This window comes from Microcaecilia unicolor, chromosome 2 (assembly GCF_901765095.1).
Source record: "Microcaecilia unicolor chromosome 2, aMicUni1.1, whole genome shotgun sequence".
NCBI classification, from domain to species: Eukaryota; Metazoa; Chordata; class Amphibia; order Gymnophiona; family Siphonopidae; genus Microcaecilia; species Microcaecilia unicolor.
Window position 1 is genome coordinate 27,565,856 of NC_044032.1, and position 25,277 is coordinate 27,591,132.

A 25,277-nucleotide genomic window follows, 5' to 3' on the forward strand; every position below is an offset into this window, starting at 1 on the left:
AACGAGATGATTGGAAAGATGATATCACCAGACAACAAGGGTAAGGTTTTGAGTAAAGTGATATGGTAGTTGTGTTAGTCCACTTTTAAAGGTAATAAATAGAAATAAAACAAAACATAGAAAAGAAAATAAGATGATACCTTTTTTTTTTAAATTGGACTAACAATACATTTTTGATTAGCTTTCAAAGGTAACCCTTCCACAGATCAGAAATAAGCAAATGTTGGCAAATATCAGTATATATAAGTGAAACACGAAAGCATTTCAATGACAGTCTCACAGGAAGAGGGCAGGTTGGGTTAGGTGAGAAATAGGGGGAGCTGGGTGGATGGGAGACAAGGAGAGATGGATGGTAGATAAGAGGGTGACAAAACAGTAGAATTTTATGGTTTATAATGGGCTAGAAAACCCTGTTAAGTCTTGTCTGGTGGGTGTCAAAATATTTAAGAAAGCCACAGAGAGAATCCCCCATGTAGCCCTGAGTTGTATCATAAAAGATCTACAGCCACTATTGCAGGAGGATGAACTACTGAAAGATATTCCCATCCCCACCAGTGCTGGCCTTCTGGCAGCCACCCAACTTAAAATACTAACAAGTGAAAAGCAATCTTCTGATAGAAACTCAAAAAGAAGAGAGTAGCTCACATCCTTGGAATATATCTATCTGTAAACTATGCCAACACATTTCACAGGATCCCACAGTCCTTCACAAAAGGAAAACACTCAAAAGAATTCTTCACATGCTCATCTTCAAATGTGGCGTATATCATTCAATGTAAAAAGTGAGAAGAAGGGTGCTATACTGCAGAAACAAGCCAGATACTAAAGAAGAGATTTAATTTACTGAGACATATAAAAAATGCCAGTGCCAACCATGATGTCAGCTCTGTGGGATAGCATTTTATAAAACCAGAAACTGCATCAATGATTTTATGGTGAGAATACTAAAAGGAAACTTTAAGACAGTCCAGGAACGTTAAGACCTTTGAAGTCAAAATGATTAAATATTTTGACACCCACCAGACAGGACTTAACAAAGATCTGGGTTTTCTAGCCTATTATAAACCATAAAATTCTACTGCTTTGTCACTCTTATCTACCTTCCTACAGGAGAAGTCCATAGACTATTGTTGGATTGACTTGGGGAAAATCCACTGCTTGTTTCTGGGTTGAGCAGCATAGAATGTATTGAACTTTTTTGGTATCTTGCCAGGTATTTGTGACCTGGATTGGCCACTGTCCCAGTGTGGCAATACTTATGTACCATGCATCTCTCCCTGTCTCTCATCCACCCAGCTCCCCCACTGTCATTGAAATGCTTTTGTGTTTTACTTATATATACTGATATTTGCCAACATTTGCTTATTTCTGATCTGAAGAAGGGTTACCTTCGAAAGCTAATCAAAAAATGTATTAAGTTAGTCCAATAAAAAAAAGATATCTTATTTTCTTTTCTATATTTTGTTTTATTTTTATTTATTATTTTTAGTTTTGTAGTTAAAGTTTGTCAGCTTTGAGAATTTACATCTGTTATCTATATATTGCACTGTACAGGAGGAAACATTTTAAACGGTTAATCACACAAAGTTTTTAATCACACCTAATTGTGTGATTAAAACTTTTGATCGGGGTGCAACCCTAATAAACACTGATAAAGCACCCCAATGCAAAAAACACCCTAAAATAAGTGTTTATTGGATAAACACCAGAAAAACATCACTTCTAGTACTTTGCCACCCCTCCCCATACTTGTCTTGCCACTGTCTTCCTGCCATATTGAGCATCTCCCCTCTCTGTGTCCTTATTCTTGTCCTGTTCAGCATCACTCCTCCCTCCATCCCTCCCCGTGTTCAGCTTCTCCCCTCACTCTTCCTTCTGCACAGCCCATTTCTGACGCCAGTATCTCTCCATCTTTTCCTTCTTTCCTGCCTGTCTCCTCGGCCAGCATCTCTTTCCCCCTCCTCCCACCAAGTCAGCCTTTCCCTTCTTTCCTGTCCCCCCTCCCCCCAGGGCCGCCGAGAGACTGGGCCGGGCCCAGGGCAAGGCCCCCTGCATTGAAATCATCTCAGCGCCTCACCTGTCACCTTGCTCCGTGACTGAAAGCGCAGCACCAGCAGATCGGATTCGCCTCCCTTCGGGCCTTCCCTCCCTGTGTCCCGCCCTCACGGAAGTTACATCAGACGAGGGCGGGACACAGGGAGGGAAGGCCCGAAGGGAGGCAAATCCGATCTGCCGTTGCTGCGCTTTGTCATGGAGGTGACAGGTGAAGCGCTGTGATGATTTCAATGTGTGGGGTGTCCGGCCCGGTGGTGGATGGTCGACGGAGCCGAGGGCGGGTGAGATCGGGGACTGCGGCGCCGGGCCCTCCTTGGAGGCCCAGGGAATTTTGTCCCTCTTGGCGGCCCTGCCCATCAACTATTCCCCTATCTTTTTCCCATGCAAGTCCCAACATATCTTCTCTCTTCTCTTCTCTTCTCTTCTCCTCCCCTCATTTGCGGCCCCCCTTCCCTCAGCCTAATGTTTATGGCTGGCAGTGCTGAAGACACGTTGCTTCTGGCTATGCAGGGCCTTCCCTTTGCCATGTCCTGCCTCCTCTGATGCCACTCAGGTGGGAAGCAGCCAAAGGAAGGCCCTCTACGACTGGAAACAGAGTGTCTTGAGCGCTGCCGGCCACAAATGCAAAGTTTGCGGGCCATGGATGTGTAAGAGGGGAATTAGAAATGCCGGCCATGGGAGGAGGGGAAGGAGAAGTAAAGACAGAGAATGAGATGCTAGACTGTGGGGAGCAGGGGTCAGGAACCAAAGTGTATCTGAGGAGGTAACTTACACATGTGAGCCTGAGAAGGGGCTCAAATGTGTATTTCACAATCCTAATGCGTGTGACTTGGGCATGACTGCAAGAGTATATGTGTTAATAAGTTCACACGTGCTGTAGTGTTTCAGTGCTGCCTTATACACTGGTGTCTCATAGGTGTCTTAAGATCAGTGCTCGTATATATTTTATATGTGGGTGCATACTAGGCATTTTAATATCTAGAACACCTAAGCTTTGAAAACTTCATAGGGTGATACACAATGGGTCTTCGTCATCCTAAGTCAATGAAAATTCTTTAGGTAAACAACAATTGCAGGTTTATTTATCCTGTGTCTCATAAATGTAGTAGTCCCTCATGTCCTCCTGTATGCTTACTATCTGCCATTAAATGGCCATTTAAAATGTGCTTTGTTCTTTAGTCTCTATTTAAAATCCACTATAAAATAAAATGCAGTAAAGCTACACATGAAGTGTCTGGATAATTATTCATGAGCTACATGTAAAACTGTGTCTCGACTGATGCTTAAAGCAGCAATACCACCGTAAACTTTTTTTTTTGTGAAGAATTGGTATTTCCCCATATACACTGTTAAGATCTTTTGGATCCAGGAAGTTCATCTTTTTGTCTCTGTCTTAGCATCATTCTGTTTTTTTAATTCTGGCCTGGTGCAAAATTAGTTTTAAAGCAAGCTCATTTTTCAATACATATTTGGATATTCCATTTTCTCTGTGTTTATGGAAAATTAGTTCAGGTATGAGGTGCTTCACTGAACCCAAACTCCTTCAGTGAGGAGAAAAAGTATTAAAAAAATGGAATCCCTCAGTTTTGATTGTGTAAAAACCCGTGCAGGAGAGCAGTGTGAATTCTCCCATCTATTTTATGCCTTTTTTTTTCCATTCCTGAAGATTGAGCTTCGGTGCTACAGCAGTTTATTATTCTCAGCAAAAAATAATTTCATTGAAATATGAGGAATAGCAGAAAGGGTTTAAATGAGATTGTTTAGAGAGAAATGATAGCCCGGGCCATTGTGTGTGCCTGGGTGGCTTCTGGACAATTGACAGTGCAGTATGTTCCCTCTTTGTTACTGAGTGCAGATGGGGGTATTAGTAGTAGAGTTAGCAGACTCCTGCTGCCAGCTGGCCACAAAGTGATTGTTAGCACCAGTTCTGAAAACATGTGACTGTAAGGTGAGGAAATAAGTACTAATCACAATATACTGAAAAAGAAATATAGGTGACTTCAGGAGGCACATCAGCTTGGAGCCCTTATAAGGCATATGAAAATTAGCATCACAAGCTCACCACACAATAAGCTCCTCATTTCTCTGGCACATTTTGTCAGTGACAGCAGAGGAATGAATTCAGGATAACTTTGGGGAATTTTGGAACTCCTGGCCCTTCAGCTTCTCATAATTATTTTAAGTTTCTAAGCTCTAGTGCCTGAACTGGCATGTGAAGAGAGGTAGCAGAGTGGCATCATTAAACAGGAGCAAAGAACACATAATGGAGGTGGTGACAGAAATGATAGGGGTGACAAAGTACTGATTCTGGCTGTAATTTTAATTTTTAACCCTAAAAGAAACGCAGTAAATATGCATTTGTAGACTCTGATTACATTCTAAAAATATTATAAATATATTTCTTCCTTTTTTTCTCTTAAATATTAACAACATTGAAGTCGGTTGATCAAAGGGGAAGCATGCTGTGAAAGGTAAAATATTTCACTGTCTGCTAAAGCTACTTATATTGCTGCTTTAACTTCTCTGTGGTGGTTGGAATCTTTTGTGCTTCTGTGGAAAAAAGCATAATTTCTTTATAGAAATCTGCTTTTGTTAGCCTTACTTAGAATCTGCCGTGTGTATTAATGCATACTTCAAACTGAAGGGCAAAGATTGCAGCTACAGATATGAATCTATATTTTGCTGTCACCTCCAGTAGGCATGCTTCACTGTCCTTCTTTGTACCCCAAAGGAAGAAAAATGTAGGTACTCTCCCCCTTCCCCAAAACCTTTGCCTGTGACACAAAATATTTGCTTTTTCCATCTCCTTTTCCTTTGTTATATAATAGCTGGATAGACACACCTAGGGGCTGATATAATAAAGTATTACTAGACTTTGTGCACAGTTGTGTGAGCTACCATGGGCACCCTATGTTAAAATGAGTGTTGCTCGTGAATTAACTCTGTGCCAAGCACAGTCTGATATACTACTACTACTACTATTTAGCATTTATATAGCGCTACAAATCAGCACAGAGCTAATATAAATCCCATAGTAATGAAGATATTAGCTAGTTAATGTAAATGCAGAGAAGTGCACAGAAGACAGCGAGGCTGAGCCGCAGGATTTTGTAATGTTGGGTCTTTAATGTGAGGTCTGAGGAGGGTAATAGGTAGCTTTTTGTTCTGTGTTCATCATTAGTGAGGATTTTATGCCTGTTTCTTTTCCTTACTGTGAGCATAAGGTTAGGTACCCACAACTTTTTTTTCTAGCTTCCCTGAAGGATGGATTAACAAAAAGAGGGGGGGGGGGGGGGGGGGGGGGGGGGAAGGGAGGTGTACTGGAACAAAGAAGAGGGACAAGTAATTTATGTGAATGTGGAGAAGTACTAACTAATTGCTGAGCTGTGGAGCTGTCCCTGTAACTTCACTTAAATTCCTTTAATCTTTTGCAGACTTTGCTTTTTCTTTATGCTGCTTAATCTTAACCTTGCCTGTCCAAAACATATTGAAATTGCTTAACTCATGGAACTCTAGTCTTCTATGGCTGTAAATCATGGTTTTCAGAATATCACTAATGAATATGCAAGAGTGATTCTCCGAGGACAAGCAGGCTGCTTGTTCTCACTGATGGGTTGACGTCCTCGGCAGCCCCCTCCATCGGAAAGTTTACTAGCGAAGGCCTTTGCTAGTCCTCGCGCGCCCATGCGCACTGCGCATGCGCAGCCGTCTTCCCGCCCGAAACTGGCTCGAGCCGGCCAGTCTTCTTTCGTCCGCGCTCGGTACGGTCGTGTTACGCCGTTCGTGCCCCAGAGAGTCGACCTCGCGCGTCCTTTTCGACGTGTTTTTTTCATACTTTTTCTCTAAAAAGTTCGGGAAGCGCTCCGGAAGTGTTCCGGAAGACCCTTTCGGGTTTTCTGCCCTTCCCGTATTTCTCAGTTTTTTGCCCCGTAAGTTTTCTTTCGTTGTCGGGGTAGGCCTCTTTTGGCCTCGGTCGAGATTTTTCTCCCTCTAAATTTTGGTGCTTCAATTTTCGCCATTTCGGCTTTTGATTTCGCCGGCGTGATTTTTCCGCCCATGACATCGAAGCCTTCCAGCGGCTTCAAGAAGTGCACCCAGTGCGCCCGGGTAATCTCGCTCACTGATAGGCACTCTGCGTGTCTTCAGTGTCTAGGGGCCCAGCACCGCCCTCAGAACTGCAGTCTGTGTTCCCTGTTACAAAGGCGGACTCAGGTAGCGAGATTAGCCCAGTGGAACGTTTTGTTCTCGGGCTCTTCGTCGACATCGGCACCGGAGGCATCGAGTGCATCGACGTCGTCAGCGTCCGGACCATCTTCCTTGGCTGCCGCTCCATCGACTGCATCGAGGCATCGGACCTCTGCATCGGCGCCGAGGCATCGGGCGACTGCATCGACGTCGGTGGTACCGAGACTTCGTCTGCTGATGTCGTCGGACGGAGGTGCATCGTCAGGAGTGCAGGTGAGGGCTGTCCATTCCCCTGCTGGTGGCGGTGAGCCTTCGGGTGGGTCTCCTCCTACCCTGAGGGCTCCTGCGGTACAGCCCCCCCGAGATCGACCCTCTTCGGTCTTGGCCCCGAGGAAGCGACGGATGGATTCTACGTCCTCCTCGTCGGTGCCGGGGAGCTCCGGTGACATGCTTCGGAAGAAGTCGAAGAAGCATCGACACCGGTCTCCTCCCCGTGTCGGCACCGAGAGCTCTGGGTCGCCGAGGGATTCGGCACCCAGCAGGCATCGGCACCGAGAGGACCGCTCACCCTCTGTTCAAGAGGTGTCGATGCGCTCCACTCTGGACAGCCCGGAACAGCCTCCTCGCTCGGAACAGGTTCTGACGTCGACGCCTGCATCGACCTCTCAGCCTTTTTCTGCAGCCACTCTGAACGAGAGCCTCCGGGCCGTTCTCCCAGAGATTCTGGGAGAGCTGTTGCGCCCTACCCCTCCGGTGCCGGCGGTGCTTGCGCCTCCGGTACCGTCGAGCGTGGCGCCGGCTGGCCCATCGCCCAGGTTGAGGTCCCCGACGTCGGTACCGCGTGCGGTGCCGACCGCGGCCACCTCCCAGGAGGGCTCCCCGACTACGTCGGCGGAGGGAGCTTCGCCGATGCGGGCCAGGGAGTCTACCTCTCGACGCCCCCATCGTGGACGTGGTTCCACGGAGTCGAGCAGGGCGAGGTTGCAGACACAGGTCCGTGAACTTGTGTCTGACACCGAGGGTGAGGCCTCGTGGGAGGAAGAGGAAGATCCCAGATATTTCTCTGACGAGGAGTCTGAGGGTCTTCCGTCTGATCCCACTCCCTCTCCTGAGAGACAGCTTTCTCCTCCCGAGAGTCTGTCTTTTGCCTCCTTTGTCCGGGAGATGTCTACGGCCATCCCCTTCCCGGTGGTTGTGGAGGACGAGCCCAGGGCTGAAATGTTTGAGCTCCTGGACTATCCTTCTCCACCTAAGGAAGCGTCCACTGTTCCCTTGCACCATGTCCTGAAAAAGACATTGCTTGCGAACTGGACCAAGCCTTTAACTAATCCCCACATTCCCAAGAAGATCGAGTCCCAGTACCGGATCCATGGGGACCCAGAGCTGATGCGCACTCAGTTGCCTCATGACTCTGGAGTTGTGGATTTGGCCCTAAAGAAGGCTAAGAGTTCTAGGGAACATGCTTCGGCGCCCCCGGGCAAGGACGCTAGAACCTTAGACTCCTTTGGGAGGAAGGCCTACCATTCCTCTATGCTCGTGTCCAAGATCCAGTCTTACCAGCTCTACACGAGCATACACATGCGGAACAATGTGCGGCAGTTGGCGGGCTTGGTTGATGCTCTTCCCCCTGAGCAAGCCAAGCCTTTTCAGGAGGTGGTCAGGCAGCTGAAGGCGTGCAGAAAATTCCTGGCCAGAGGAGTTTATGACACTTTTGATGTTGCGTCCAGGGCCGCTGCTCAAGGTGTGGTGATGCGCAGGCTCTCATGGCTGCGTGCCGCCGACCTGGAGAATAGACTCCAGCAGCGGATTGCGGACTCGCCTTGCCGTGCGGATAACATTTTTGGTGAAAAAGTCGAACAGGTGGTAGAGTCTCTCCACCAGCGGGACACCGCATTCGACAAATTCGCCCGCCGGCAGCCTTCAGCTTCTACCTCTACAGGTAGACGATTTTTCGGGGGAAGGAAGACTGTTCCCTACTCTTCTGGCAAGCGTAGGTACAATCCTCCTTCCCGACAGCCTGCGGCCCAGGCTAAGCCCCAGCGCGCTCGCTCTCGTCAGCAGCGTGCGACTCAGCAAGGCCCCGCGGCTCCCCAGCAAAAGCAAGGGGCGAGCTTTTGACTGGCTCCAGCAGAGCATAGCCGACATCCAAGTGTCCGTGCCGGGCGACCTGCCAGTCGGAGGGAGGTTGAAAGCTTTTCACCAAAGGTGGCCTCTCATAACCTCCGATCAGTGGGTTCTGCAAATAGTCCGGCAGGGGTACACCCTCAATTTGACCTCAAAACCTCCAAATTGTCCACCGGGAGCTCAGTCTTACAGCTTCCAGCACAAGAAGGTACTTGCAGAGGAACTCTCCGCCCTTCTCAGCGCCAATGCGGTCGAGCCCGTGCCATCCGGGCAAGAAGGGCTGGGATTCTATTCCAGGTACTTCCTTGTGGAAAAGAAAACAGGGGGGATGCGTCCCATCCTAGACCTAAGGGCCCTGAACAAATATCTCGAAAAAGAAAAGTTCAGGATGCTTTCCCTGGGCACCCTTCTCCCCATGATTCAGCAAAACGATTGGCTATGCTCTCTGGACTTGAAGGATGCCTACACACACATCCCGATACTGCCAGCTCACAGACAGTATCTGCGATTTCAGTTGGGCACACGCCACTTCCAGTACTGTGTGCTACCCTTTGGGCTCGCCTCTGCGCCCAGGGTGTTCACCAAGTGCCTAGCTGTGGTAGCAGCGGCGCTTCGCAGGCTGGGGGTGCACGTGTTCCCATATCTCGACGATTGGCTGGTGAAGAACACATCCGAGGCAGGAGCCCTGCAGTCCATGCAGATGACTATTCGCCTACTGGAGCTACTGGGGTTTGTGATAAATTATCCAAAGTCCCATCTTCTCCCAGTGCAGAGACTCAAATTCATAGGAGCTCTGCTGGATTCTCGGACGGCTCGCGCCTATCTCCCAGAGACGAGAGCCAACAACTTGCTGTCCCTCGTCTCGCGGGTGCGAGCGTCCCAGCAGATCACAGCTCGGCAGATGTTGAGATTGCTGGGCCACATGGCCTCCACAGTTCATGTGACTCCCATGGCCCGCCTTCACATGAGATCTGCTCAATGGACCTTAGCCTCCCAGTGGTATCAGGCCGCTGGGGGTCTAGAGGACGTGATCCACCTGTCCACGAGTTTTCTCAAATCCCTGTATTGGTGGACGATTTGCTCCAATTTGACTCTGGGACGTCCCTTCCAAATTCCTCAGCCACAAAAAGTGCTGACCACGGATGCGTCCCTCCTGGGGTGGGGAGCTCATGTCGATGGGCTTCACACCCAAGGAAGTTGGTCCCTCCAGGAACGCGATCTGCAGATCAATCTTCTGGAGTTACGAGCGATCTGGAACGCTCTGAAGGCTTTCAGAGATCGGCTGTCCCATCAAATTATCCAAATTCAGACAGACAACCAGGTTGCCATGTATTATGTCAACAAGCAGGGGGGCACCGGATCTCGCCCCCTGTGTCAGGAAGCCGTCAGCATGTGGCTCTGGGCTCGCCGTCACGGCATGGTGCTCCAAGCCACATATCTGGCAGGCGTAAACAACAGTCTGGCCGACAGGTTGAGCAGGATTATGCAACCTCACGAGTGGTCGCTCAATTCCCGTGTGGTACGACAGCTCTTCCAGGTGTGGGGCACCCCCTTGGTAGATCTCTTCGCATCTCGAGTGAACCACAAAGTCCCTCAGTTCTGTTCCAGGCTTCAGGCCCATGGCAGACTGGCATCGGATGCCTTCCTCCTGGACTGGGGGGAGGGTCTGCTGTATGCTTATCCTCCCATCCCTCTGGTGGGGAAGACTTTGTTGAAACTCAAGCAAGACCGAGGCACCATGATTCTGATTGCTCCTTTTTGGCCGCGTCAGATCTGGTTCCCTCTTCTTCTGGAGTTATCCTCCGAAGAACCGTGGAGATTGGAGTGTTTTCCGACCCTCATCACGCAGGACGAAGGGGCTCTTCTGCATCCCAACCTCCAGTCTCTGGCTCTCACGGCCTGGATGTTGAGGGCGTAGACTTTGCCTCTTTGGGTCTGCCAGAGGGTGTCTCCCGCATCTTGCTTGCTTCCAGGAAAGACTCCACTAAGAGAAGTTACTTCTTTCATTGGAGGAGGTTTGCCGTCTGGTGTGACAGCAAGGCCCTAGATCCTCGCTCTTGTCCTACACAGACCCTGCTTGAATACCTTCTGCACTTGTCTGAGTCTGGTCTTAAGACCAACTCCGTAAGGGTTCACCTTAGTGCAATCAGTGCATACCATTACCAAGTGGAAGGTAAGCCGATCTCAGGACAGCCTTTAGTTGTTCGCTTCATGAGAGGTTTGCTTTTGTCAAAGCCCCCTGTCAAGCCTCCTACAGTGTCATGGGATCTCAATGTCGTTCTCACCCAGCTGATGAAACCTCCTTTTGAGCCACTGAATTCCTGCCATCCGAAGTACTTGACCTGGAAGGTCATTTTCTTGGTGGCAGTTACTTCGGCTCGTAGAGTCAGTGAGCTTCAGGCCCTGGTAGCCCAGGCCCCTTACACCAAATTTCATCACAACAGAGTAGTCCTCCGCACTCACCCTAAGTTTCTGCCAAAGGTCGTGTCGGAGTTCCATCTGAACCAGTCAATTGTCTTGCCAACATTCTTTCCCCGTCCTCATTCCTGCCCTGCTGAACGTCAGCTGCACACATTGGACTGCAAGAGAGCATTGGCCTTCTACCTGGAGCGGACACAGCCCCACAGACAGTCCGCCCAATTGTTTGTTTCTTTTGATCCCAATAGGAGGGGAGTGGCTGTAGGGAAACGCACCATATCCAATTGGCTAGCAGATTGCATTTCCTTCACTTACGCCCAGGCGGGGCTGGCTCTTGAGGGTCATGTCACGGCTCATAATGTTAGAGCCATGGCTGCGTCGGTAGCCCACTTGAAGTCAGCCTCCATTGAAGAAATTTGCAAAGCTGCGACGTGGTCATCTGTCCACACATTCACATCTTATTACTGCCTGCAGAAGGATACCCGACGCGACAGTCGGTTCGGGCAGTCAGTTCTTCAGAACCTGTTTGGGCTTTAGGATCCAACTCCACCCCCCGAGGGCCCTGTTTGTTCTGTTCCAGGCTACACTCTCAGTTAGTTGGTAAAATTTTTAGGTCAATCTCAGTTATGTCCTCGCCGTTGCGAGGCCCAATTGACCATGGTTGTTGTTTTGAGTGAGCCTGGGGGCTAGGGATACCCCATCAGTGAGAACAAGCAGCCTGCTTGTCCTCGGAGAAAGCGAATGCTACATACCTGTAGAAGGTATTCTCCGAGGACAGCAGGCTAACATAGTAACATAGTAACATAGTAGATGACGGCAGAAAAAGACCTGCACGGTCCATCTAGTCTGCCCACGATAAACTCATGTGTATACCTTACCTTGATTTGTACCTGTCTTTTTCAGGGCACAGACCATATAAATCTGTGCAGCAGTATTTCCCGCCTCCCAACCACCAGTCCTGCCTCCCATCACCGGCTCCGGCACAGACCCCGTATAAGTCTGCCCTCCCCCATCCTAGCCTCTCAACCACCAACCCCTCTTCCCCCCGCCACCCAATTTCAGCTAAGCTTCTTTGGATCCATTCCTTCTGCACAGGATTCCTTTATGCCTGTCCCACGCATGCTTGAATTCCGTTACCGTTTTCATCTCCACCACCTCCCGCGGGAGGGCATTCCAAGCGTTCACCACCCTCTCCGTGAAGAAATACTTCCTGACATCTTTCCTGAGTCTGCCCCCCTTCAATCTCATTTCATGTCCTCTCGTACTACCGCCTTCCCCTCTCCGGAAAAGATTCGTTTGCGGATTAATACCTTTCAAATATTTGAACGTCTGTATCATATCACCCCTGTTCCTCCTTTCCTCCAGAGTATACATGTTCAGGTCAGCAAGTCTCTCTTCATACGTCTTGGAACGCAACTCCCATACCATCCTTGTAGCTTTTCTTTGTACCGCTTCCATTTTTTTAACATCCTTCGCAAGGTACGGCCTCCAAAACTGAACACAATACTCCAGGTGGGGCCTCACCAACGTCTTATACAGGGGCATTAAAACCTCCTTTTTTCTGCTGGTCACACCTCTCTCTATACAGCCTAGCAACCTTCTCGCTACGGCCACCGCCTTGTTGCACTGTTTCATAGCCTTTAGGTCCTCAGATACTATCACCCCAAGATCCCTCTCCCCGTCCGTGACTATCAGGCTCTCCCCACCTAACACATACGCCTCCCTTGGATTTCTACTCCCTAAGTGCATCACTTTGCATTTCTTCGCATTGAATTTTAATTGCCAAACGTTAGACCATTGTTCCAGCTTCTTCAGATCTTTTTTCATGTTTTCCACTCCCTCCGGGGTGTCCACTCTGTTGCAAATCTTGGTGTCATCCGCAAAAAGGCAAACTTTACCTTGTAACCCTTCGGCAGTGTCACTCACAAATATATTGAACAGAATGGGCCCCAGCACCGATCCCTGAGGCACTCCACTACTCACCTTTCCCTCCTCCGAGCGAACTCCATTCACTACCACCCTCTGGCGTCTGCCCGTCAACCAGTTCCTAATCCAGTTCACCACTTCGGGTCCTATCTTCAGCCCTTCTAGTTTATTCAAGAGCCTCCTGTGGGGAACCGTGTCAAAAGCCTTGCTGAAATCTAAGTAGATGACGTCCATAGCACGTCCTTGATTTAATTCTCCCGTCACCCAGTCAAAGAATTCAATGAGATTCGTTTGGCACGACTTCCCTTTGGTGAAACCATGTTGTCTCGGATCTTGCAACTTATTGGCTTCCAGGAAATTCACTATCCTTTCCTTCAGCATGGCTTCCATTACTTTTCCAATAACCGAAGTGAGGCTTACTGGCCTGTAGTTTCCAGCTTCTTCCCTATCCCCACTTTTGTGAAGAGGGACCACCTCCGCCATTCTCCAATCCCTCGGAACCTCTCCCGTCTCCAAGGATTTATTAAACAAATCTTTAAGAGGACCCGCCAGAACCTCTCTGAGCTCCCTCAGTATTCTGGGGTGGATCCCGTCCGGCCCCATGGCTTTGTCCACCTTTAGCTTTCCAAGTTGTTCATATACACTCTCTTCCGTGAACGGTGCTCTATCCACTTCGTTTTCAGGTGTACTTTTGCCAGTCCCTCTCGGTCCTTCCCCAGGATTTTCTTCAGTAAAAACAGAACAAAAGTATCTATTTAGCAAATTGGCTTTTTCTTCATCATTTTCTACATAGCGTTTTGCTGTATCTTTTAGTCTCACAATCCCCTTTTTAGTCTTTCTCCTTTCACTAATATACCTGAAGAAGTTTTTGTCTCCCCTCCGTACATTTCTAGCCATTTGTTCTTCCGCTTGCGCCTTCGCCAGACGTACCTCTCTCTTGGCTTCTTTCAGTTTCATCCGGTATTCCTCCCCGTGTTCCTCTACTTGAGATTTTTTGTATTTCTGGAACGCTAACTCTTTAGCCTTTATTTTCTCAGCCACTTGCTTTGAAAACCATATCGGTTTCCTTTTTCTCTTGCTTTTATTTACCCTCCTTACATAAAGGTCTGTGGCCCTGTTTATTACTTCTTTTAGCCTGGACCACTGTCCTTCCACTTCTCTTATGTCCTCCCAGCCCATCAGCTCCTTCCTCAGGTATTCTTCCATTTTGTTAAAGTCAGCTCGCTTGAAATCCAGGACTTTGAGTTTGGAGTGGCCGCCATCCACATGAGCTGTTACATCAAAACAAACCGTTTGATGGTCACTGTTTCCCAGGTGTGCAGCCACTCGGACATTTGACACACTATCCCCATTCGTGAGCACCAGATCCAACGTGGCTCCCTCCCTCGTGGGTTCGTTCACCATTTGTCTGAGCAGAGCACTTTGGAAGGCATTCACAATCTGTCTACTTCTTTCCGATTTTGCAGACGGAACCTTCCAATCTACATCCGGCAGATTAAAATCTCCCAACAGCAGCACCTCTCTTTTCTTCCCCAACTTTTGAATATCAGCGATCAGATCTTTATCTAGTTCTTCCAATTGTGTCGGGGGTCTATAGACAACACCCACGTGGACCAAGGTTCTATCCTCTCTTTTTAAGGTGATCCATATTGCTTCTTCCTTTCCCCACTTCCCTGTCATTTCAGTTGCTGCGATATCATCTCTCACATACAGAGCTACTCCTCCACCTTTACGTCCCTCTCTATCCTTCCTAAAAAGATTATAGCCTGGTATGTTTACATCCCATTCATGGGAACAATGGAGCCATGTCTCTGTGACTGCAACTATGTCCAAGTCAGTCTCCAACATCAGGGCTTGAAGGTCATGAATTTTATTGCTTAGACTGTGAGCATTTGTGGTCATTGCTTTCCAGCTACATTTCCTAGTATGTGTTTTGGGTTTAGTGATTTGTGAGTGTCTTTTGTCTTTGGGTACCTTCTCCTCTTTTTGTTCCCTCTTCTTTGCTTTTTCTTTTTTTTCTGCTTCAATTTTAGTTTCAGGAACATCACAGTGCTGTAGTGGAGCAAAAGAATTTTGTAGTGGCAACACTTGTGCGGGTGGATGCTTCTGTGTCACATGACGAATTCTGCCTGAGCCTACTGTGAGCCATCTGTTCCTTTGTGGTTTTATTCTTTGAGGCAGTGGTGAGAAGTTATGATTCTGCACAGTCCTATAAGTTGCTTTAATTGCATCTAATTCTTGCATTACTTTATATAGCTCTTGTTTTAAAGTAGATAGCTGAAGGCAGATAGGACAAGCTTTAAGTTTCCAGATGATTGGCCTTGAAACCAAAGCAGCACAATTATTGCAGAGAATAAAAGTCATCCTGATTGGTTGAAATGATTGTTCTCACAAACCCGCCCGCCTCCCCTTTGGAGTTGAGTCTTCCCTTGAAGTGTATTGTTTTGCTACATACTGGACTGGCCGGCTCGAGCCGGTTTCGGGCGGGAAGACGGCTGCGCATGCGCAGTGCGCATGGGCGCGCGAGGACTAGCAAAGGCCTTTGCTAGTAAACTTTCCGATGGAGGGGGCTGCCGAGGACGTCAACCCATCAGTGAGAACAATCAGCCTGCTGTCCTCGGAGAATACCTTCTACAGGTATGTAGCATTCGCTTTTGCATGCAAAGAGGTAGTGGATGTGCATAGCTATCTCGTACATGTTCTTTATGAATATCCTGAATATTCAACTGTTTTGTGGCCCTTAAAGACGGGAGTTTGAAACTCCTAAGTGATTATCTCTGCAGTACTGTGTTTTGTCATTTGATATTTGCCTGCAAACTTAAGGGGTCCTTTTACCAAGCTGTGGGAAGAAGGGCGGGGGGGGGGGGGGGGGGGGGGGCATTTTTCCCATGTGCCAGGGGCCTTTTTACCACAGCAGGTAAAAACATCCCAGGCATACATGGTCATGCGATAAGTGAACTGTTACTGCATGACCATGCGACAGGGAGCCCTTGCCGCTGGGTTATCGCCACGCAAGCCATTTCCAGGGGGGGGGGGTTCTTTTTCCACTGGAAATGGTGCACGTTGGGGGCGGGACTACTGCTGGTAGCCACATTGGGCCGGTGATAGTCCTGAAAGAGCGATTGGTAAGCCAACACATTACTCTCTCCAGGAAAAAAAAATTAAATGATCCCAGGTTCCAATCTAATTCATGTTTAATATGGGATAAAATGCCATAAATAAGTAAATAAACATAAACTTTTAACGTTCAGCACCTGATTCTCAAAGTGGACATATTCCAAACACTATAATGAAAATAAAATAATTTTTTTTCTACCTTTGTTGCCTGGTGACTTTTTCTCTGATCATGCTGGTCCAGTATCTGATTCTGCTGCTCTCTATCTGTTCCCTTGACTCCGTTTCCAGGGCTTCCTTTCCATTTATTTCTTTTCTTTCCTCTTCTCTTCTTCATTTCTGGTCCTCCGCATACTTGACTGTACAGTGGATCCAGCTTCTGCCTATTTTCTCCATCCATGTGCAGTTTCTCTCCTCACTTCCTTTTCCCTCATCTAATCTCCTTCCTCTATCTTCCCTCCATGTCCAGCATTTCTTCTCTCTCCCTTCCCTCCCCTCCATCCATGTCCAGAATTTCTCTTGCTCTCCCCGCCATCCATGTCCTGAAACTCTCCTCTCTCCCCTGCCCCTCTCTATCCATCCATACCCAGCAATTCTCTTCTCTCCCCTGCCCCCTCTGCCCATCCATGCCCAGCAGTTCTCTCCCCTGCCCCCCTCTGCCCATCCATGCCCAGCAATTCTCTCCGCTGCCCCCCTCTGCCCATCCATGCCCAGCAGTTCTCCTCCCTCCCCTGCCCTCCCGCTCCCATCCATGTGTAGCGATGTCCTTCGCCCCCCCCCCATCCTCTCCTGCCGCTCCCATCCGTTAGTTTCAAATACCTGCCTCGAAGCGCCGCCTTATTTAAAGCCCTGCTGCCCGTTTCCAGTTGCCTTTCCTGCTTGCTTCTCAGGAGTTCGGTTCTTCGTGCCGTTAGTCCCGCCACGGGAAAAGGAAATGACGTCAGAAGGCGGGACTAAGGGCGCGAACCGAACTCCTGAGAAGCAATCAGGAAAGGCAGCTGGAGACGTGCAGCAGGGCTTTAAATAAGGCGGCGCTTCGAGGCAGGTATTTGAAACTGACGGATGGGAGCGGCAGGGGAGGATAGGGGGAGAAGGACATCGCTGCAAATGGATGGGAGCAGGAGGGGAGGTAAGCATGGCGCCCTCCTGCCATGCTTACTTCGTGCAATGGAGCCGGCTCGCCCCTTACAACAACCGGCTCGCAAGAGCTGTCAAAATTTAACAAGCGGCTCTTGCGAGCCGGTGCGAGCTGGCTCCAGCACACCACTGTTCCCGGACCCCTGCGCGCTGAGGCGAGGAGAGATGCTAGAGTGTTATTTAGGCCGGGAGATGGCACACGGGGACTGATCAACTAGAGAAAACATGAAAGACAGAGCTTTTGAATAGCCAGAAAATGGGAGGAACTGGTACTACAGCCTATACCAGATCCACGGAACCCGAAGGCACAGGCACCGAGACAAGAAGAAAAAAAAAATGTAAAAAACCCCAGCTCCCACCTCTATACCTACTTAACACAGAACTTCTCTTCAGAAACACCCATCCGAACCATCCAAAGAGCACCATAAAAGAAATAAAGGACAATCGTGACAACCAGCATCTGCCACAGTGCTAAAGTGGCCAATATAAGAATGTGGATCTGGTACTTCCTGATAATTCCATGGACAATCGAGCTACAAATCCACTGCCCTTTACGAAGGGAACAAAATCCCAATTATAATACGAGCCAGAAGAAGAGCAACTCACCAACCAGAGAAACTGAATCAGAGACCACAAAATAAATCGGGAGTACAAAATTCCAACCTACTGCAGAACAACAAAATGGAATAACAGACAAAAGGATCCGAAATTCGGAAAGCCCACAACACTCAAATCAACTGAGTCATACAATGTACCAGAACGAAAAAAGATACCTGTGCTCTTATTCAAATAGATTACATAAATGCCAGATAAACAAGGCAACCATCAGAGACTGGATTGAAGCTGAACAACTAGGTGATAACGGAAACATGGCTGCACTACAGAGATGACCCAGCAATCAGAGACATATGCCCAGAAGGATATAAAATCACACACATCACCAGACTTATGTGTTAGGCGGGGAGAGTCTGATAGGTACTGAGGGGGAGAGGGATCTTGGGGTGATAGTATCTGAGGATCTGAAGGCGACGAAACAGTGTGACAAGGCGGTGGCCGTAGCGAGAAGGTTGCTAGGCTGTATAGAGAGAGGTGTGACCAGCAGAAGAAAGGAAGTGTTGATGCCCCTGTATAAGTCATTGGTGAGGCCCCACCTGGAGTATTGTATTCAGTTTTGGAGTCCGTATCTTGCGAAGGATGTTAAAAAAATGGAAACGGTGCAAAGAAAAGCTACGAGAATGGTACGGGATTTGCATTCCAAGTCTTATGAAGAGAGACTTACTGACCTGAACATGTATACTCTGGAGGAAAGGAGGAACAGGGGTGATATGATACAGACGTTCAAATATTTGAAAGGTATTAATCCGCAAACAAATCTTTTCCGGATATGGGAAGGCGGTAGAACGAGAGGACATGAAATGAGGTTGAAGGGGGGCAGACTCAGGAAAGATGTCAGGAAGTATTTTTTCACAGAGAGGGTGGTGGATGCTTGGAATGCCCTCCCCCGGGAGGTGGTGGAGATGAAAACGGTAACGGAATTCAAACATGCGTGAGATATGCATAAAGGAATTCTGTGCAGAAGGAATGGATCCTCAGAAGCTTAGCCGAAATTGGGTGGCGGAGCAGGTGGGTGAAAGAGGGGTTGGTGGTTGGGAGGTGAGGATAGCGGAGGGCAGACTTATACGGTCTGTCCAGAGCCAGTGATGGGAGGCGGGACTGATGGTTGGGAGGCGGGAAGTACTGCTGGGCAGACTTGTACGGTCTGTGCCCTGAATAAGGCAGGTACAAATCAAGGTAAGGTATACACATATGAGTTTACCTTGTTGACTGGATGGACCGTGCAGGTGTTTTTCTGCCGTCATCTACTATGTTAGAACCAAAAAGAAAGAAGCTAACTTCACAGTCAAACCAATAACCAACCATGGATCCCCAACACTCGAAATCCTGGCATACAGAATCACAGAAGACACTACTAGGACTATATGCTGCATACTCGTCTTCCTTCCCCCCAGAAGCTAGACAAATGCCCAAGATGATTTCATTGACTTCCTATCGAACAATTGCACAAATTTCAGTACGTCCTCCTAGGTGACAGCAACCTACTCCTAGAAAACCAACCCGACTCCAATACCAGAAACATAAACACCTTCCTCAACCAATGGGATTTCAAAACGCCAAAAGCTACATCAACCCACACAAAAGGCCACCAAATTGACTTAATAGCATACAAGTCTTCAACTTCAGCTCTGTTTCTCTTTCCGACTCTTTCAGGGTCCTGGGGTTCACAGTCGATGTTTGCTGTACCTTTTCCATTCATATCTCCTGTGTAATCTCAAAATGCTTCTATAGACTGTCAAAATAGCTCTGTTCCTTCTTAGAGAATAATGCTCTTTGTATTTTGACACACACACTGGTCCTTTCTCATATTGACTTGCAACGCTCTGTTTAATGGACTGCGACAGAAAGATCTGCGTTGCCTGCAAATAGTGCAGAGTACTTCGTTAAAATTGATCACTGGTGCCAGATGTATGGTCATGTGACCCCCCCCCCCCCTTTTGTAACGGGAATATTGGTTTCCTGTCCATATACACATTCAATACAAAATTTTGGTTTTAATTCATAAAATGCTTATTTCTGGCCAGCCTCCCATTTTGTTGCAATACCTCTGCCATCATCTACTATGTATGTTATTCCCTCCTGGGCTTTACATTCATTGGACCAACATCTTTTCATTGTACCCTCCGTCCACCTGGTGCTGTTTCCTCTCTTTCGAAAAAACAATGCTTTCTGTCTCTGGTTCTGTTCTCTGGAATAACCTTCCTTTCTCTGACTTCAAAGCAGCTCTCAAAACTCACTTCTTCAAACAACTATATGGGCTTATTGCATGACTTTAGTTGTCACTTGGTGGCCTTTTGGTGTGGGTTCTACCAGATGAAACACGTGGCCTGTTGGCTATTAGTTGTGAACTTTCTGCATTTTCTCCTTTTCTTTTTCTTTTTCCTTTATCTTTATTGTTTTATGTGTTATCATCTTTCCTATATTTATTGTAGTTCAGCTCTCACTATGACCTCTCCTCTTATATTGTAGTATTGTAAACTTCTGTGATGGTTTGTACCCTTGGGCAGTATATCAAGAAATAAAGAAACTTGAAACTGTAAGGTCAGACAATTTATTTATAAGTTGGTATAACAAATTTTAATAAAGATGAGAAAGTTTGAGAAATGCATGGAAAGCTTCTTTCCTTAGTGCAAAGTTGCTGTTTCAATGGTGTCATTGCTAAGGCTAAAAGTGGTTCAACTGATCCTCAAAGCTCATTTGCTGCCTACAGGAGACACACAGATACCAAGGCCTCGAAAGGCTTTGGAGTCGGTGTCAACCACAATGGTGTCGATCTCCAGTCCTTTGGAAGTTTTCCTAGGCCTGACCAGGGGGTTAGTTGTTTGAGGCAGAGTCCTCAAACAACTAACCCCCTAACAACTCCTGCTGAGTGTGTCGGAATCAGAATGCTCCTGGGCATCTGAGGAAGAGCCAGGGATCATCTTGATGGAGTAGTCCACTAGCCTTCCAGCATGTCCTTCCCCCTTCCCCACCACAAGAAGTGTAAATTTCCCCCAGAGGAGCTGTCATTCAGCAAGTATATCAGGAAGGTGACTAAGGGCATCCTATTTTCTTAGAAATGGAGGAGGAATTCATGTTTTAAAAAAGGTGGAAGGAAGACCAAATGACAGCTGACATGGTTAAAAAGTGAGGTGAAGGAAGCTACTAGAGCTAAAAGAACATCCTTTAGAAAATGGAAGAAAGATCCGACTGAAGATAGAACATCATACCGAATGGCAAGTTTAATGCAGATCTCTGAAGTATGCAAAACAGGTTTCTTTGTACTACGTCAGCTGCGTGCGACTCGTTATTTCAGTTCTGAAATCTTTCGTTCTTCTCATTCTACTGCATTACAATGCTGGACTATTGTAATATTGTTTACTTAGGTTGTACTCAAGCTTCTATGAAAAAACTACAGTCCGTAAAGAATATGGCCATCCGACAGTGGTGTACCGAGGGCAGTGTGGTGGAGGCGGTCCACCTCGGTTGCATGTAAGGGGGTGCAGGATGCAGCCGTACAGCTGTCAGCTCTGCTGGTTCACTGCTCCCTCTGATGTTAATTCCTGTTCTGGGGCAGGGAACTGGTAGAGCCGCTAGCTGCACGACTGCACCCAATATCGTCAGGAGGTAAGAGTAATATGCTGGGGGGGGAGGGTAGAGATGATGCGTTGAGGGGAGGTGATGCACCCGGGGGGGGGGGGGGAGGGAGTGCACAGCGGCAATCCGCCCTGGGTGGCAGCTGACCTAGGAACTCCACTGCCATCTGATTTTTTTTTTTTTTTTTTTAAGGTCGTACCCATTGTTTTGACCATTGTCTCGCCACTACTACAAAAAATACCATTTGGCTTCCAATCCATCAGCATATTCTGTTCAAACTGCTGGTTCTCACTTTCAAATCTCATAGGATTGGTTTACTACACTATCTCTCATCTCTTATTATTCCATACTTGCTTGTTTGCTTTCTCCGTTCAATAAATGACCATCACTTAGACCTACCAGGTCCTAAACTTGCTCATTTAGATTCCACCCATTGTGCGACTTTTTTTTTGCTGCCCCTTTTCACTGGAATTCTTTCCTGCTAGAAATCCGTGCTTAATCTTCATTTAGGAATTTTAATCGAAATTGAAGACCTGGTTGTTCCCAAATGCTTTTTCTTTTATCTGAATTTGCAGTGATTTATAGCTACTGTTATTCTTTTCACCTCAATCGGTCCCTCTCTTTCCCTCTTCTATTTTGATTGTGCTCCTTCCCCTTATTCTACTTCTTTCTTTTCCAGTGTAAATCAGTTATTGCTTTCCTATCATATCTTGTAGTTCTTTTCCTTCTCTAAAATTTGTCTATAGCATTGTAAACCTCCAAATACTGCTTGCCTGTCCTGGTGGTATAGCAAATCTTAATAAACTATAACTATAAACTAAGGCAAAGAGATACTTTGAAAAGAAAATTGTGTTGGAGGCAAAAACACATAATAAAAAACCTTTTTAGGTATGCTAGAAGCAAAAAGCTGGTAAAAGAATCAGTTGGACCACTAGATAGATGACTGAGGGGTAAAAATGGGCACTCGGGGAAGACATGGCCATAGTGGAGAGACTAAAGGGCTCCTTTTACAAAGTGGCACTACCACAAAGCGGTGCTACCAATTAGCGTGCGCTGGATGTGAAGAAACCTGTGGGAATTGAATGGGCTTCTTTGCATTCAATGCACGTTAATCGGTAGTGCCGCTTAGTAAAAGGAGCCCTAAATGATTTCTTTGCTTCAATCTTCACTGAGAAAGGTGTGGGGGAGATACCAGTGCCAGAAATGGTATTCAGTGCTGATGAGTCAGAAAAACAACAAAGTATTTCAGTGACAGTCTGAAAGGATGAGGGATGGGTGGGCTAGGTGAGAAACAGAGGGCTGAGAGGATGAGGGATAGGGAGATATGAATGGTGATCAGAGGGTGACAAAGCAGTGAAATTTCATGGTTTATAATGGACTAGAAAACCCAGATCTTTAAGTCCTGTCTGGTGGATGTCAAAATATTTAATCATTTTGACTTCAAAGGTCTTGCGTTCCTGTATTGTTTTAAAGTTTCCTTTCAGTATTCTCACCATAAAGTCATTGGTACAGTGTTCTGGTTTTGTAAAGTGCTGTTCTACAGAGGTAACATCCTGGTTGGCACTGGCATTTTTCTTATGATGTCTATGTAAATTAAATCTCTTCTTCAGCATCTGGCTTGTTTCTTCAATATCGCACCCTTCGTCACATTTTTTACACTGGATGACATATACTACATTGGAAGATGAGCATGTGAAGGATTCTTTTATGTTAAATATTTGTCCTTTATAAACCATTATGAACCATGAAATTTCACTGCTTTGTCACCCTCTGATCACCATGCATATCTCCTTGTCCCTCATCCTCTCAGCCCTCTCTGTTTCTCACCTAGCCCACCCCTCCCTCATCCTTTCAGACTGTCACTGAAATACTTTGATGTTTCACTTATATATGCTGTTACTTATCAAAATTTCCTTATTTCTGATCTGGCGAAGAAGGGCTACCTTCGAAAGCTAATCAAAAAATGTATTAAGTTAGGCCAATAAAAAAAGGTATCATCTTATTTTCCTTTCTCTGTTTTATTTTATTCTGTTTCTATTGTTTACCATTAAAAGTGGACTAACACGGCTACCACATCTCTCTACTCTTGAATTGTGGAGAAACTTGGTCTTAAGGTTGTGAAATAACATTTCTCTTGGTTACAGTTTTTCATTCATTGTCTCTTATTTTTCACTTTTAGTACCTTTAACCCTGCAGACTACACAGAATCTGCTGTCACAGATGGCTTTGGGCTGAAAACAGAGGTTTGGGAGGCAAGTCAGAGTGATGGAGACGATGGCACTGGTAGGAATATATATACAATACTATGGAAAATGTTATTTTCTGATATGCATATCATTACAGACCATTGTAGTAGCTGTTCTTATTACATGAATACTGTTTATTGAAATAATTTCTCTTGAAATCCAGCTGATATGTAACTTGTACTGCAGACTGTATACTAAAGGACAGTTTCCAAAGAGTTTTTGTGATTCATTGTTTTCTGTAACATAAACTAAGGATTTGGTAGATTAGCACTTGGAAAACTAGATTTACTGTGGCTAACTGATAGCCAAAGTATAAACTTGTTTTTCAGTTGACAGGCAGGGTTGAGTCAGGCATGGCACACAAGTTGAATGTTAATGGGACCGAACAGCTTTCCGTGAACTTAGCTTAACGTTTTGAGCATGAGCAGTTCCCTCATCTGAGTGTCTCCTCAGCTCAGTTTCTCCACTTTGCTGAACAGATAAGTACATAAGTAATGCCATACTGGGAAAAGACCAAGGGTCCATCGAGCCCAGCATCCTGTCCACGACAGCGGCCAATCCAGGCCAAGGGCACCTGGCAAGCTTCCCAAACGTACAAACATTCTATACATGTTATTCCTGGAATTTTGGAGTTTTCCAAGTCCGTTTAGTAGCGGTTTATGGACTTGTGAGAAGAAAGCTCTCCTAATACTTTCTAGGAGTTGTATCTGCTCTTTACTATATTTATTTATTTATTACATTTGTATCCCACATTTTCCCACCTATTTGCAGGCTCAATGTGGCTTACATAATACTGGAGGGGCGTTCACCAACTCCGGTATGAACAAATACAATGTTATTTTGTTGTAGGATAAGGTTCATGTGACGAGACACATTAGGAATTGTAGAGCGGAAGAGTTGTGTTGTGAACGGTACGTGCATTGGTTGCGTTGTGTTGCAGAGTTCAAGCAATTAAGTTGGGCCGTTAGGGTATGCCTGTTTGAACAGGTTGGTTTTTAGTGATTTCTGGAAGTTTTTGGTGGTCATACGCTGGCTTCACGGCTCTTGGTAAGGTGTTCCACAGTTTTGTGCTTATGTAGGAAAAACTTGATGACTAGGTTTATTTGTATTTGATTCCTTTGCAGCTTGGGTAGTGGAGATTTTGATATGATAATGATGATACAGGTGTGTTTCTGGTTGGTAGGTCTATAAGGTCTATCATATATCCAGGGGCTTCACCGTAGATGATTTTATGAACCATGGTGCAGATTTTGAAAGCAATGCATTCTTTGATTGGGAGTCAGTTCAGTTTTTCACGGAGGGGTTTATTGCTTTCAAATCGTGTTTTTCCAAATATAAGCCTGGCTGTCGTGTTTTGTGCAGTTTGACGTTTCTTTATGATTTGTTCTTTGCATCCCGCATAAATTCCATTACAGTAGTCTACATGGCTTAGTACCATTGATTGTACCAGGTTGCAAAATGTTTCCCTTGGGAAGAATGGTTTCACGCGTTTGAGTTTTCACATTGAGTGTAACATTTTTTTTGTTGTCGATTTTACTTGGCTCTCTAGTGTGAGGTTACGGTCAATTGTGACGCCAAGGATTTTCAGGCTGTCTGAGATAGGGAGGGTATAATTTGGGGTATTTATGTTTGTGGGGTTGTCCGCATTATATTGGGATGAGAGGATGAGACAGTGTGTTTTTTTCTGCATTGAGTTTCAGTTGGAATGCATTTGCCCATGAGTTCATGATGTTCAGACTGAGCTTAATTTCGTTGGTGTATAAAGTTACATCATCTGCATAGATGAATGGGTTTAGGCTTTGGCTGGATAGGGTCTTAGCAAGTGGGGGTCATCATTAGGTTGAATAGGATTGGTGATAGTGGTGATCCTTGGGTTACACC

General features: G+C 46.5%; 1 protein-coding gene across 3 annotated transcripts in view; it reads left to right on the forward strand.

Annotated features, from left to right (window-relative positions):
• The window catches only part of LOC115462832 (ubiquitin-associated protein 2-like), a 434,768-nt gene that overhangs the window by 112,087 nt on the left and 297,404 nt on the right, over positions 1-25,277 (forward strand). For 2 of the 3 annotated variants that reach the window (XM_030192864.1, XM_030192865.1), the window contains exon 8: positions 23,330-23,433. In XM_030192864.1, coding sequence (XP_030048724.1) covers positions 23,330-23,433 — 104 coding nt within the window. Of the gene's footprint in view, positions 1-4,493; positions 4,527-23,329; positions 23,434-25,277 lie in introns of all 3 variants that reach the window. The other variant, XM_030192863.1, reaches the window with a different exon arrangement.